This window comes from Anabas testudineus, chromosome 2, assembly GCF_900324465.2.
Source record: "Anabas testudineus chromosome 2, fAnaTes1.2, whole genome shotgun sequence".
NCBI classification, from domain to species: domain Eukaryota; kingdom Metazoa; phylum Chordata; class Actinopteri; order Anabantiformes; family Anabantidae; genus Anabas; species Anabas testudineus.
In genome coordinates this window covers 32,138,499-32,153,446 of record NC_046611.1, presented here as the reverse complement: position 1 = coordinate 32,153,446, position 14,948 = coordinate 32,138,499, and the positions used below count along the sequence as shown (strand labels likewise).

At 40.2% G+C, this 14,948-nt stretch overlaps 1 protein-coding gene across 5 annotated transcripts in view; it reads right to left on the bottom strand.

The window, feature by feature from the left end:
* col11a1a (collagen, type XI, alpha 1a) overlaps nt 1–14,948 on the bottom strand; it is a 69,270-nt gene that overhangs the window by 34,758 nt on the left and 19,564 nt on the right. For 3 of the 5 annotated variants that reach the window (XM_026363695.1, XM_026363698.1, XM_026363696.1), the window contains exons 8-28: nt 13,810–14,094; nt 11,820–11,885; nt 11,511–11,552; nt 11,342–11,404; nt 9,853–9,927; nt 9,631–9,714; nt 8,638–8,694; nt 7,431–7,484; nt 7,262–7,315; nt 6,560–6,613; nt 6,403–6,456; nt 5,624–5,677; nt 5,197–5,241; nt 4,945–4,998; nt 4,817–4,861; nt 4,181–4,234; nt 3,468–3,512; nt 3,238–3,291; nt 2,050–2,094; nt 1,486–1,539; nt 1,321–1,365 (exon numbers count right to left, since the gene is read on the bottom strand). In XM_026363695.1, the coding sequence (XP_026219480.1) occupies nt 1,321–1,365; nt 1,486–1,539; nt 2,050–2,094; nt 3,238–3,291; nt 3,468–3,512; nt 4,181–4,234; nt 4,817–4,861; nt 4,945–4,998; nt 5,197–5,241; nt 5,624–5,677; nt 6,403–6,456; nt 6,560–6,613; nt 7,262–7,315; nt 7,431–7,484; nt 8,638–8,694; nt 9,631–9,714; nt 9,853–9,927; nt 11,342–11,404; nt 11,511–11,552; nt 11,820–11,885; nt 13,810–14,094 (1,383 nt within the window). The remainder of the gene's footprint in view (nt 1–1,320; nt 1,366–1,485; nt 1,540–2,049; nt 2,095–3,237; nt 3,292–3,467; nt 3,513–4,180; nt 4,235–4,816; nt 4,862–4,944; nt 4,999–5,196; nt 5,242–5,623; nt 5,678–6,402; nt 6,457–6,559; nt 6,614–7,261; nt 7,316–7,430; nt 7,485–8,637; nt 8,695–9,630; nt 9,715–9,852; nt 9,928–11,341; nt 11,405–11,510; nt 11,553–11,819; nt 11,886–13,809; nt 14,095–14,948) is intronic. The other 2 variants (XM_026363697.1, XM_026363699.1) reach the window with 1 other exon arrangement.

Below are 14,948 nucleotides of genomic sequence, written 5' to 3'. Positions count from 1 at the left end.
GAGGAAATTATTGCTTATTGAAGGACACTTTAGCATGTGTGCAGGAAGAACCGGGAGTCAACCAACTAGTCAACTGCTCTATCAACTGAGCTACAATGCTATTTCAGTATATACAGTAATATTTATTTCCCAGCACTAATCTTGATAATGGACTGCATTTGTATTTTACTGCAAAACATATAAAGTCTCCAGACATCTTTACTGAGCATCTGTTTTAAACTCAACCTGCTTCTGTGCTGATCACAGGATTGGTGCTGCTCTCTGCTGGCCAGATGGTGGAACAGCATGTGCATAGAGCACTCAGAGGTAAGAGCTGCTGACAGTAGTAGTTAAATGCGCTCTATGTAAAGTACTTGACCCAACTAATGTTCCTCTGCAATATACAGAGGAATTCAATAAAAGCATATGTAATGATCAGGAAGCATACATTTTTAAAATGAAGGATACTGCATTCAGTACAACCACATTAAACTGGATCACATTTCAATCCAATGAACCAAATAACCATTTTGTGAAGTGCAACAGATTTGTTAACTCTGATGAACAGAATCAAATAGATGCTGAAGGGCCACTATTCAGTGCAGCCAAACCCCTGTGTCTTTCCTTTGACACTTTCTTTTTCTGGTCTGTCACCTGTCCATGTTTTCCAACCTGTCTGATGCATAATGCAGCACAGAGTATGTCTGTTACCAGCCATGAAGACCACACACACACAAATACACACACCTGAAGAAAAGCACATGCTTTATTCATAACAAACCCTTTCTCCTCAAGGTTTTGGCTTTTGAGTCTCTGTCTATAAATAATTCAATAAAAGAGTGATATGAATACCTGTCACTGTAGTAAGAACAATACCCTTCAGCCAGGTAATGGATTTGATAAAGCAGCATAACTTTATTGATCTTAAATAAATGCCATGCATATTATAAGGCAGCTTAGTTTAGATTCTACACCATGACGCGCGCAGTCGAACACTTCAAAAGCACTGGAGATGGATTGCAGTGTTCTTTGAAACTGAAAGTCTTAAGGAAGACAGCTCCGGATTTACAAACTGATCAAGAGTCACTCCAGCAAAGTCTCAGCTGAAGAAGCCTCTCAACTGACCTCTGCGTGGTGCTGTCAGGCTACAGCAGCTGTCTACTCAAAAGAGTCAAAGTTGGGAGTGCAGGCAGACAGCCGCAGTTTTAGATACAAAAACTGAAAGGTGAAAATATTTCCTGATTCATAACCTATTCTGATTGCTTAGCTGTAAGTTGGAAGGAACAACTGAGAAATGCTGTGGCGACTAGTTATTTTGTTTAGTTTATTTTATGTGTATACCTTCTCTCCCTTTGACCCTTTGAGACCACGGACACCATCAGCACCCTGTTCAACAGGAAATAAAGATGAATTAGCATTACAAACTTTAATACAATTATGTGCAATCCAGTAAGAACTGGACTAACTAGTCATTAACTGGTAAAAACAATCAAGCAGAAATCATACCTTCACACCACGAGGGCCAGGATAACCAATAGGACCCTGTGGACCTGGTGGACCCTGGAGAGGAGAAAGTGTGATTGAGGGGAGTATGGAAGAAATGTAATGTACCATTGCATGTGTTTAATAGCTTATCAATGTAGCTTCTCTTTATCAGTATGAACAAATATGTTCTCCAGTTATATTCAGTCCAGTTTTACATCTGGACTAGGATGTGTCTGTGCAGTATATTTGAATGAGTTAAATTTTACAGTTTGTTAACATTGTTAAACCACATTTACCGTGGTACAAATCTACTTATTGTAAAGTGCAGCTTCCTTTTTGTTCTAGCTTGTGAAGTACTTGCATAATAAAATGGATATTAAAAGAGTTTTGGTGCAGCAGAGACTACAGCCTCTCTAGTGTGAGCAACCACATGACATCATTCTATTCTAGAAGTTGGACTGGGACATTTTCCCACACACACACACCCACACACACACACACACACACACACACACACACACACACCCACACACACACACACACACACACACACGCATGCAAATAAATGTGCTGACCAACACGTACTTGTGCTCCTTTCTCTCCGGGTGGTCCCTCCTTACCAGGATGACCCTGTAAAATCAACAGTCACGGGGGTTAAAGCTTCAACATAATGAACAAACTCATGTTATTCATGTTGTTATACTCAACTATTTCATGTGACACTGAAATTTTAAATTATTTAGTTTGAATTAGAATTAACATGTTGACCCAAACAGCTGCTGTAGCACAATGGGAAATAAATCAAGATAACAAACCAGTGAAGAGATGACCTAACTGGTTAAAGTAATGGGCTCCGTTTGTTTTAAACAACACACACCTGTTTTCACCTTCTCAAATCAAAGCTGAGCAGTGTGTAATCCACACTAAATGGTGGATCAGAATCATTTTGTCTGATTCACCCCAACATGATTTTCCACCTACTCCTCTGTATGAAACATGTCATTGTGTCAGTTCGGTGAGTGCAACTCAGTGAGAGGGATGTTGTGCATGTCTTTGCATAGTGATGTGACTAAAAGGGAAACACAAGAGGAAAACTAACACTAGAAGTCAGATATCAGTAGAGCAAATACAAAGGAAGAAATTGAAACTTTTCTGTGCCAATTTGTGTGGTGTCTAGTATCCACAGGTGAGCGTCGGTACACACCCTCATAGACATATACAGAAGCTGTGAACACATGGCACTTCCAATTTGATGTGTGAGGTTGAAGTACTGGGCTGTAAATCATCAGGCTCAAGGGCCTGAAGGCAACTAAGGGCTGCCTGCCTTTTGAACTGACACATCTGTCAAGGCAAGGGCACAGAAGGAAGAATGACATTGACCAACCCCTGCACTGCTGGCCTCTGCGTTTGTCGTACAGCCACAGTGTAACACTGTGTGTACACATTTTACAGTACTTAACTTAAGCAGACACATATAGTTTAAACTACATAACTAGTAAAGCTATACTGAAAGTTTTGGTTTATATATCTATATCTATTTATATATATACATAGATAGATAGATAGATAGATAGAGAGCCTTGTGCTTTATCATTATATACACCATCCAGCTGCAAGATTAGATTCTGGTGGTTTTAATGATGCGGTGAACAGAGATCAGCATAGTGTGAGACAGAACAGCGGTTCAGATGTATGTTCTGGCAGCAAAGTTGTGTTACGCTTCTGATTGTGTGTAAAACTGATATAGTGTATGTAGGTGATACAAGCACGCACAGGAGGGCCATCAGCTCCAGGTAGTCCAGGCAACCCCGACCTGCCCTGAGGTCCCTGCATGAGAAAAATATGATAAGAGACAAAAACAAAGGTTACAAACACAAAGACTAATACTGATTATTATTGTCTAATCAATTTGCAACTGACTGTTGTCTTGTACTTAATGTTATGAGTTTACTGTTTTCACATTCATATACAGTAAATGTTGATGGAAAAAGAAGGGAACGCACTTTTTCTCCAGGTGGTCCAATGGGGCCTTGTGGACCAGGAAGACCCTAGGCAGAGGCACAAAGACAGTCATGAGAGTCTGTTGCTACAGCAACAATAAGCATGTTCAAACACATAGTCACACACAGGTTGGGTAAACCCTAGAGTTTGTTAGCTGGTGAAAGAATGTTGAGCCTTGTCAGAAGCCTTATGGAACCACATCCTAAATATTTGTGAATGTTTATGTCACAGGGTAATTTAGGGCACTGGTATGGCAGCTTTGCAGGAATTCAACCACCAATATGAATAAGATGCTTTCAAATAGACCCCCCCCCCCCCCCCCCCCCCCTCCTGAAATAACCCTTGAAAAATATTTAAGAATGTTTGTGTATGCTTTTCATATCTTCAGGGGGAGGTGGGCAGCAGTGAGGCAAACTGAGACATCATCTAAGAATCATCTTGTCATCTTTGGGTTCTCAAATTGAACATAAAATAGCACAACATTGTTTTTTGTGCCTGGGATGACAAACAACATCACGCCATGCTGCAGGAATGCTGCTGTTCAGCTGTGCATTTCTTTCATCAAATGCATCTCCAGAGCTCACAAGCATACAAATCCAAAGAAAATCAGCTTTTCTCTGTGTGTAGAGCCAGTAGTGTCTGTGGCCACTTCATGGTGCCTATATCTGCACTGCATGTGCTGTTTTTGCCACAGGTAATGCGATTTCTCCATTACCTGTGTTCCTGGGATTCCTTGTTGGCCAGGTGGGCCTGGTTCCCCTTGTGGTCCCTGGAAAAAAATGTAGAGGCTGTAAAAACTAGACACAAGAGTGAATCAGTTCTAAATGCTGCCACATCAACAATCAGGCTGACTACACCAAACCTTGTGTTTAAGTTAAGTGAAATATGTTTGTATTTGCTGGTTGCTTATTGCTAAGTGGAATCAAAGTCCTGCTGATGTGAAAAACTTACTAAAACTGAAACAATACACCAAACGTTGGTTTTCTATGGTGAATTTTCTTTAGAAATAATGTAAATAGGATGGAAAGTAGGGCAGAGTGAATTTAGTGTACTGACCAAAACCAAAGAATGGGATAAAGTCAGCAATACATACTATTTAGTGTTAAGGGACTGATTTGCAGTTCAGTCAGTCCAGTTAAAACTGTTAAAATACCTGTTCCCTTGAAACAGCCTCATCTGCTTCCACATCACTGCCTCTTAACTAACTAGAGCTGTGGTTGAGAAATTAGGCCTCAGCAAAGAATCAACACATCAGCCTCTTTTGTGTTGGATGTTGGAATGACCTTTAACCCCACTGCGGTGCCCTGATCAACAAGCAACATTTCAAAGACTATAGAGAGGACCATCTTACCATGTTTCCTTTGGGACCTGGAGGCCCATCAACGCCAGCAACACCCTAAGGGGGACAGATCAGAAAACACTCACAGCTTTTATCAATTGCAGGAAGTGTTGTGAAAAGGTAAAGGTGATGGTACATACAGGAGCTCCAGGAGGTCCTGGAGGACCACGAGGACCCAGCAAACCTCTAGGACCCTGTGAGCAATTAGAAACAAGATGAGATTCATTATATGTTCATTATATTGATAAAACATTTTCAGTAGAGAAAACCTGTCTCCTTGTTGGCACTTTTGTTAAAGAGAGATCAGATATAAGATATAACTTGTAAGCAATAGGAGAGAGACCGATATGTTTGGGATGGCATGATAAAATAACACAGAAGACAAGTCTTACACTCTCGCCTGCTAATCCTCTGGGCCCGATCTCTCCATCCTCGCCCTGAAGGAAGAAAAAGACAAAAAGCCAGATAAGATTAATTGAACTGGGCTTTAGTAAAGAGCTGCACTTTCTGATTCATTTTTACAAATACAAATAATCATAAGCTCTTGAAAGCATGAATAAGTCTGGGATTAATCTCAACATCCCCCCATTAGCGGAGGCATGTGGAGGGTGAGTGAGTGAGTTAGTTACAAAGGAGAGAAAGGGTCAAACACCAAACCCCCTTCTCCCCAGTTCCCAGTCTCCTCCTGGATGTTGCTGCTGCCTGACGACTGAACTGATAGACCACAGCTGATGTAAAAGATGGTTCATTTCAGCTAAGCATGGTTTGCTTAACTTTATTATTGTTACTCAGGGTTAAGTTCATAGAGGAAGTACTCACTCTCTGTCCGTCCTCCCCTGGGGCACCTGGGGGTCCCATTGGCCCTGGCTCCCCCTGAGATGGACAAATTGAAAGAAAGTGAGAGAGAGACAAGATTTGAGTAGAAGTTAATCATCACTGACGTCATTAAAACTAATTAACTAAAAAATATTACTGGACATATCATTTTGCCATTTTCTTTGCATGTGTATGTATTTTTATTTTAAAAACTCTGCGCCATACCTCCTACATGTCTTTACTTTGGATAATGGATGGATTAGTGGAATGAAACAAACTATAACATCTTATTCAATTATTTCAAGTTAAGAGTTTTGTCAACTTTGGAAACCTAGTTGCAAACAAAGATTTACATATTGGAATTCCAAATGTGACTGGTGACTGTGGCCAAATATGTTTCCTTACGTACAAAACTATTGCTTTTTGAAAGACATCCAACTCTTTGGTAAATCTAAGCAGTAATCTAAGAAGGTAAATCCCCAATAGCTGAGGGATTTTGTCTGAAAGCCAGTTCTGTGACTTGTTACAAGAACCAAGAGTAATTTGTTCAAAAGCTTGAAAACATAGAGGAGAGGAGGAGTTGTTTCACAGGCAAAGTAAAAGTCTGTTGTTTGTAAGGATTCTTTTCAAATGTAGCTCCTTCCTACTCTCAAAACAAGTGTTCAAATTCATGAGCAACAGTGAAGTACCATAGAGCTGCTTGTGAAATCACAAACTATATATTTTTTTGAAGCAGGTTTCCGACAAACTGACCTGACTGACATCCACCATGCTGTACTCACCCTGTGTCCTTTTTCACCGGGCAGTCCGGGGAGTCCATCAAAGCCCCGGTCACCCTGTAAAGATAGAGCACATGAGGTCACCAGACCATACAATATATCACCAAATATCTGTTCTAAACAAAACATGTGTGTTGATGTGTGTTTTGGGATGTGATACCTTAGAGCCTGGCTCTCCGGGCATGCCACGGGCACCGTCTGCACCAGCACGGCCCTTAAAACGATAGAAATATTAATTACATACATATAGCGAAGATAATTTTAAAAGAACTTTGTGACTGAAGAAGTGGCTTCTTGTATTATCCTAAAGCATTTTGTAAGTTTGCTAAGAAAACTGTAGAGACATTTCATGGAACAGCTAAGTGGAAATTACTCTGTTGCTACTCAGATTTTTCTTATTCTTATTATTAGCACTTCTCATCAGTCTCTATGTCGTTTTTTTCTGATGTGCCAGACAGGGAGGCAAGGAAAGTTTAATGTGATGCATTATTAGCTGAGTCTAAGTATCTCTGATCACATTTATCTTAAAGAATCAGTCTTGCGTTATTAATTACGCTACGTCTGGTTTATGTTTATTAGGAAGCAATCAGGTCAAAATGTTTGGCCCTGAAAAGTGACTGAGCTGTGACACTAATTGTGCACTACATCCAGAACCAATTTTCACATTTTGGCATTTTCAGACAGATTAACTGCCTGGTCATTGATCCAAGGATTTATAGGCAGCACAAGCCTTTAAGCACATATCAAGCAATTGTTTGTTGAAGTGGAAATAAGCCTCTCAGCACTTGAGCTGTGACCACAAGACGCACAACAACAAACACACAGTGCAGTGACGGTGCAACAGGTCGGTGAGTTCACTCACCCTCTTGCCGGGTTTGCCTGTTTGTCCTGGAGGCCCTTGGATGCCACGGGGACCCTGTTAAACAGAAGCACCACTCAGTGACCAACATACCAAATAACTTTAGAAGTGGCCTACAGTAGAAGTTGAGGGATGTTTTTATGCATCCTTATTAGCATGAGTTTGTTCTCACCTGAGGTCCAGGGTCACCGCCTTCACCTTTCAGTCCAGGAGGACCAGGCAGACCCTAAAGAGAGAAAGCACAAACCAAACATGGACTCTTTTCATTCAGTTTGTGACACCTGAAGTTTGGTAAAAAGTAAACAGCAGATGGCGATGTTCACCATGTTCAACCGCACATGTCCATTGAAGAAAAAATATTTCTACACATTCCTCCTACTGGAGATTCACACATTACATGTGAACTCAAGTGCATGCAATTCAACACATAGATTTTTTTCTTATTCTATAAATGCTGTTCATTTACTCCATGTAAATGTGTTTCTAGCATTTCAAATATTAGCACCAGCTTAAATAGGTTTAAACATCCAAAGGTTGCATTTCAAAGAGATGCACCCACAATAACTTTCTGTCTTTTGGTATATATGTAGGTCTAAAATGAAATTCTGGATTGTTGGACTAGACAGAGACTTGGGACACACTGCGTACTGCAATCTGTCTGCGGACAAGCGTGGACTCAAAGCTGGTGATTACACGCAGACAAAGACAAGGACAAAGCTGGATTTTGGACAGATACTCAATCAAGAAGGGAAATATTTCAGAGAAGCACATTAGTGACAGATAAACGCCACAGATTCTTTATCTCATCTACTGTTCATTGTTTCTAATTATTGTTGTATCTTTTCAGATTGTTACACTTGGCCTTTTGCCTGTGAAGAGCAGCTTTAACAGAAGGTAATTCTTCATGTCTTTTGAGGGACTTTTTTCCAGCTGATAAATAGTGGGTCGTGTATCAACAAGCCCAAGACAGAGCAGGAGGTGGTTGAGGGTGGGAGCAGGGGCAACATGAATGAAATCTGGAAACCGACTGTTGCAGTGTGACCACTGAGGCACCAAGTGCTGTCAACTTTTTAAAACAACTAATCTGGTTTCTGCTGTTTGTGTCCATCAGTAAATTTAAAACAAAAAAGACAAAATAGACATAAAGACATGTTTTCTTTAAATGACAGTAACAACAGAGAGTTCCTTTACAGAATTGGCTGTTTCAGAAAAATGTAAATAATCACATACAATGAAGCTTAAAAGTAAGCATTATAATAGGTCAGCGTGCATATGGCACTCTGATCTGATGCAAGTATGGTAGACTGGATAATAAATATCTGTTCAAAGACAAAACAGTAAAGAGCAGATTTTCTACAAACAAACAAAAAAAAACTCACCACTGGCCCTGATCTTCCCGTCAAACCCATCGGTCCGGGTGGTCCCCTCATAGCCAGCTGCAGGGCAGCCACACAAACAAAAACATCATCAAACGTCTTTGAAAAATCTATCTACCTATCCACTTTTGCAGCACACAAACGTACTGTACAGGTTTGTTACCATATGCCATGTTTCAACTTTTTAGAGAACATTTGTGAACACAAATTGAATGTTGTTTAGATTTTCTCTTTGCATGCATTGTGGTAATCAATGTTTTGGAAACCCTATTCATGTCAGTGAGGGGCCAAAACATTAGAGCCACCTTCTAACATCAGGCACTCCAGTACAACTCCACCACCTATTATGACCTCAATAATAACCATATAGTTGATTTATCACCTTAAAAAATTTTAACTTAAAAACTGAATAATTAAAACCTGCTGTATTGGTTTGCATTAGACTGCTCAAGTGTACCTAAGTGAGTTTATAAATATCAAAACAGAAGGAATGAAAAGATTAGCATATAGATTCTGCATGGCTTTATTCATTCTAACTACTGTGCATATCTTGCTCATCTTCTTACATACTGAATAAAAATCCTTCATTTGTTTTTTAAAATGTTTATCTGCCAATAATTACATGAGTTCACCAGATCCCATTTTACACATATCATAGATATCATTACTGCTCTTGGTTCCTTCCTATAATATACCAAAATCTGAATCACACGTTTGGCGTCTTGGCTGAATGTGAGTGTCTGTGAGTGTGAGTAATGTGCAATGCCAAGTACAGGTTTTCTCTTTTTCTTCTAACTGCTCGACTTCTCTCCCACATACATATAAAGGCCTCTTCTGCACCTGTTGGTTGAGACCACCCGCAGGCCGAGAGCCAAAATGCCATCTCCTTCTCCAGTTGCCTCCTTTTCCCTACAGCTGTGTGGCAGGAGAATGGCGGGGGTGGGGCTTTGTCTGTAGCCTTTGGACTTCCTGTGTCTTGTTTAATTGTGTACTTACTCTGGCCTGGGAAAGTATGGCCTGGGCTTGGGCTTCTTGGGCTGACACCACTGGACCCTTCTCTCCATCCCCACCGAAACGGAACTGTTGAACACAACCACACATTCAAATAGAATTCTGTTGCTCATCACTTATCAGTATACCACAAATTACCCATGTTGTGGAATTATATGATGAAAGGTGACTGGTATGACCTCCTGTTGTGTTAATCTGAGCACTTACTGGCAGCATTAGCATGGTACCTGGAGGCCCTGGCAAACCATCAGCACCAGGCAGACCAGGACGACCAGGTGGACCCTACAAAAACAGAAAAGACACCACCTGAGTAATAAAATGTGTAAGATGAACTCAACAAGAAAAAAGAACATTTAGATAGGGCAAGGTGGTGGAGATTCTTCTTTTTCTTCTAGAGGCTCCTCAGAAATCATTCATTATTACATTCAGATCATATGTTTCATATATTCATATTGTATGTATGCAATGTATATGTTATATCTAAATTTTGGAATTGGAAAACTATATGGTACTGTAGCTTAATTAAAGTCAGTGTAAACAAAATGAAAAAATGTACTGACACATGCATCCATATGTTATGAATGGTGGCAGTCATAAGAAAGGAAACACACTTTGACAGAAACCAAACATGGACATACAGATGGAGCAGCAAACAGTGAAGTTACACTGTTTGTTAGTACGATTAATGTACACACATAGGCTGAGCCTGCCCATGTGTAACCACACTACTGTGTGCAGTCCAAAACCAATATCCTGCAGCATGAGTTCTGGTGCATAGTGTTGTTTGTGTGTGTGTGTGTGTGTGTGTGTGGAACACAGTGGGTCCTCACATATTCACAAGTGTTGAATATAGAAGCCTCTTACCAAGGGAAACCCAAAGCAAATATAGTTTCTTATGTTCTAAACATAAGTGACCAAAATAGCTGATCTGTAGGGTTTTCTTTTTGCACTCAATGTTGTAACTATTATATACTAAGTATTAATATATAGTTTTAAAAAATCTAAATATGCCACAACACTTTTCATGAATAGAAGGAAGGAAATTAAGGCTCTCTCTTCCTGCGACTCCTCACAGTGCATTGTACAGCTTGCCTATAATATATTATATGGGTAATAATTTAAACCAAGGTTGGCCGAATCATGTGAATTAATACTGTTGCTAAGGTTACTCCTATTTTACTTTGTAAGTGTTTTAGGGTGATAAAGCTATTTGTACAGTATTAGACACTTGTCAGTTAAAAAACTTTTATACACAATTAATTGTTGCCTATAGTCAGTGATGCCTATCAGATAATTGCAATAATAAAAGTTTGTTTCTGGTGTGTTTTTGGTGACTACGTTTCATGACTTTTTTTCTCATGAGAATGCACATGTAGCAAAGTGTCAGCCTCATATCAATTAAAATTAAAACACGCTGCACAACTCTCCTGCACTCCATCACCCATAGCATCATTTATCTAAACTGACAACATGACAAAGCCAAGACAGCCATAAACATTTGTTGTATGTAGCACTATGTGATCTGTTTTAATATTGATGCATTACATGACTTAACAATACCACACTTCTCTCACTTACTTTAGTGTCTATTTAGGAGTCTGAGACACCCCTGCATCAAATGAAATGACACCTTCTTTTTTGTAGCAACACACACTATATTTAAAAAATGAATGCGGGGGTGTAAATAACAACTTACCCTATCACCAGGATCTCCAGCAGGGCCTGGGGGTCCTTGTAGGCCTGAGGGACCAGGCAGACCCTATAAGAACAAAGGCAGCAGACCACCAGCATGACAGATAACTATGGCACATAATCACACTCACATGCAAAATGCTGACTTATTTCTTTTTTAAAAATATACTCACAGATGGGCCAGGGGGTCCTGGTGGTCCTTCAATCAGCATACCCTATAAACGCAAGCGCATTGTTACACAACACAAATGGTGTTCTGTGCTGCAGACACACTACAGCCAGGTTCAGGGGGATCAACAAACTTCGGGTAAAGATCTGAAGCAATTTGAATCAATTTTAAAAGAAATCAAAGATTAAAAGTGTTTTTCCATAATTTGCTATTTTTCAATAAAAGACAAATAACAAAAAGACAGCTTAGTCAGTAAACAGGATTGTTTCGACTGGCACTGAAATGACATCAACTTTGTTTTTTTGAGCCTTACAGGTTCGATCACAGCCGGTTCACCCTTCTCTCCCTTCTGCCCAAAGGCTCCACCAGCCCCAGCAACCTGCAGTTACAAAGAGAGCACAGAGGTAACATTCTTCACACAGCAGTTATAGTTCACAGGTGAATGGATGACTGAGGAGGCAGTTCAGCGGGTTAAAAGGCTGTGCGATCAAGTATACTCAATTTCATACACTTGCTGTACAGTAGCTACTGCAGTTATGTCAGAGGCAGGAAGTGAATAAAGAATAACTAAACAGGAAAATTGTTAGTCATATTCAGCAAGAATAAACCTCTATATGCTTGAAATGGAGCAATGCTGTCATTGCACTGCCTTTGTGCAGTGTGGCTAATGCTGACCAAATAAAACATTACTTAGCACTGACAGGTTGGAACTGTCATGCAAACTCCAAATCATTTTCTGAGTGAGAGAATAAATGTCATTGCCTGTAATGCACAGTTTCACATTTCTGAAGTCAAGCATCATCTTTTGTGTTCTTTGTGCTATTTTACAAATAGCAAAATGTTATTGTAGTGGTACTTTAAAGTTTGTAAACCACTTAAAAGTTTCTGCAGTTCTGTATGACCTAAAACATTACCCTTGTGCTCCCCTTAACAATTACAAGATCTCACATTGGTTGGAGGGTAGCACTGCTGTTGAATGTTCTACCTTTGTACGCAATTTACCTGACAATCAACAGGTCTAAACTCTTTAGAAATAGTTTTTTATTTCCAGCCTGATTAGTATCAGCAACTCTCCTCCAGGAAAATCTACTTTGTTCGAGTCATGACACACTTCTATAAACCTGGGTTGTCAAGATCAGACTTTGATAGTGAAGACACATTTCTTTTATTTAAATAAGGCAGGACCTCTTACATTCACTCATAAAATAAATAAAAAATGTATGATATTAGTGTAATTTTTGTCTCATTCATTTAATTTGGTGTCTTTTGTCTAATTTTAGGAATCTGTGACAATCTGATCACAGTCGAGGTCATATTTATGCAGAAAGATAAAAAAAGATTTGCAACTTTTCAAGTGCCACCGTAAACTGCTGAACACTGTGGTCTCATTGGTCGAAGTGAATTAGTCCATCTACCTTGTGTATTCGTGTGTGTTTGAGAATGGAGATTGAGAATGTAGGATGACATGGTAAGGTTTGTCTGTGAGCAGGCAGGCGGGTGGTTTGTACATACAAGATCAAGAAAGACCTTCCTCTCACATTGTAACAATGCCCAAAGGCACACATACACAAAATGGTGTTTGATGCTGTTCAGTGGGTAAATTTAACCAAGTGGAGAGAAGGATATATGTTAAATATTTACACTAACTAGATCATAGACTGTGACAAGCTGTTGGTATGGGAAGACAGTCTTCCAGAGTTTAGACAAAAAAGGGAGAAAGGAAACCATCAAATTTTCATCACAGCTGTGTTTGAGTGGGTATGCAATGTGCAATCTGCCTAATGGTTATAGGGTAATTGTTGTGCATGCAACGAGGGGTATGTCATGGACAGTCTGCTTGTTAAAATGACATCCAATTGCTGAAAGATAAGTACATGCAGAGGGGGCAGCATGTACATAATTTCCACAAGGAGATCAATAAAGTATTCATTAACAGGGCACAGGTTGGGCTGATTGTAGGGTGCGTGTGCAGAAAATAAAAATGTGTAAGTGTGAATCATTTCCGTCTGGGCACCCTGTACAGTCCGCTAGGATGAGAGTTTTAAGAGTGCAGGTGGAGGTGGGTTATGCCATTGTAACACAGACACATGCAACCTCCCCATCAGACCTGCCAGTGAATCACAACGAGCACAGAATGCATTTACTGACCCCGCAGTCAGCATGTCAATGACACATTTCCTATGCCAAGCAATCAACTAGGAAGGCATGCACTAAGACAAAGTGAGTCTACAAGACACACAAAGTGGCTAACCCGTGCTGTTCAGGCAGACACCCCATCACCAGGTCGGGGGTGTGATACTTACGGTGCTCTCAGAGACGTCAGTTTCGGCGGCAACCCCGGGCCCCACCTCGTCATCGTGGGTTGTTGTGGGTTTGGGCGGGGCCGTGCCGTACTCATCATAAGCCCCATAATCATACAACCTGTTGTCTACCTCGCCCAAGTCATACTCCTTTAGGTCATATTCCTTAAAGTCATATCCTTCTGCACCAGTTTCCAAGTTGTCTGCTGTTTCTGGGACAGCGGTGTGCTCAGGAGCGACAGGAGCAGCCTTGGTGACGTAAGCACCGACAACATCCTCCTCCACAGCCTTTTAGGTGTTGCCCAAGCAAAGAGGGGGAGGTAATGGTGAGCAAATAATGAAGTTAGTTAAGCAACTGAGGAGAACAGTCTAAGGTTAGATGTTATTAAAGCAGATTGCAAATCATTTTTTTTTACTAAACACTGTCATATTAATTAAATCATCAAATCATATTAGAGATGATAACACCTTATGTATTCCCAGAATATCAATATCAATAAGTCACAAAGGAATAAATAAAGTGTTACTGTGCTGACTTATGTCAGCCATTTTTTTTACATACTGTAAAGACAGGCAGAAATGAGCATGAACGTCAAATTTAGCATCAGACTGCAGTAGTTGTGCAGATACACAGAACTGAAATTTCAATTTGAAGAGAAGTAATTCAATTTTCATAGAAAACCTTTGAGCCACCCTGTGTACTGTGTATCTGCAACAAGTACTGCAACCACTTGGCACATTTTTTATTTCATTCCAGACAGTGATATCTGTGGATTTAGCTTTGGAGGGCAACAAAATGGATGCACTATGTGGTTAATATTTCCTGTACTCCATCTTGCCAAATGATACATTTGAAACTGCCTGAATAATCACATCCACTTTGTCAGACAGTGCAGTAGGAAAAGCATGTTGATAGCTGGCTGTGAGGAGCCTTGTTGATCATAGTTCATTTGGAGATAATTAATAGAACTAGTGATCATAACCAAGCGTATGATGTGATGGACAACAGGGCACAGTGGCAGACTCTGCCGTCATCAGCTTCTCATGATGTTGGATGAGGCTGCAAGTTTGTCAACTCTCCAGCCTTTGTGTGCATAGTACACAAGAGTCACTGAGACAACAAATCTGAGCAAACAGCAAAG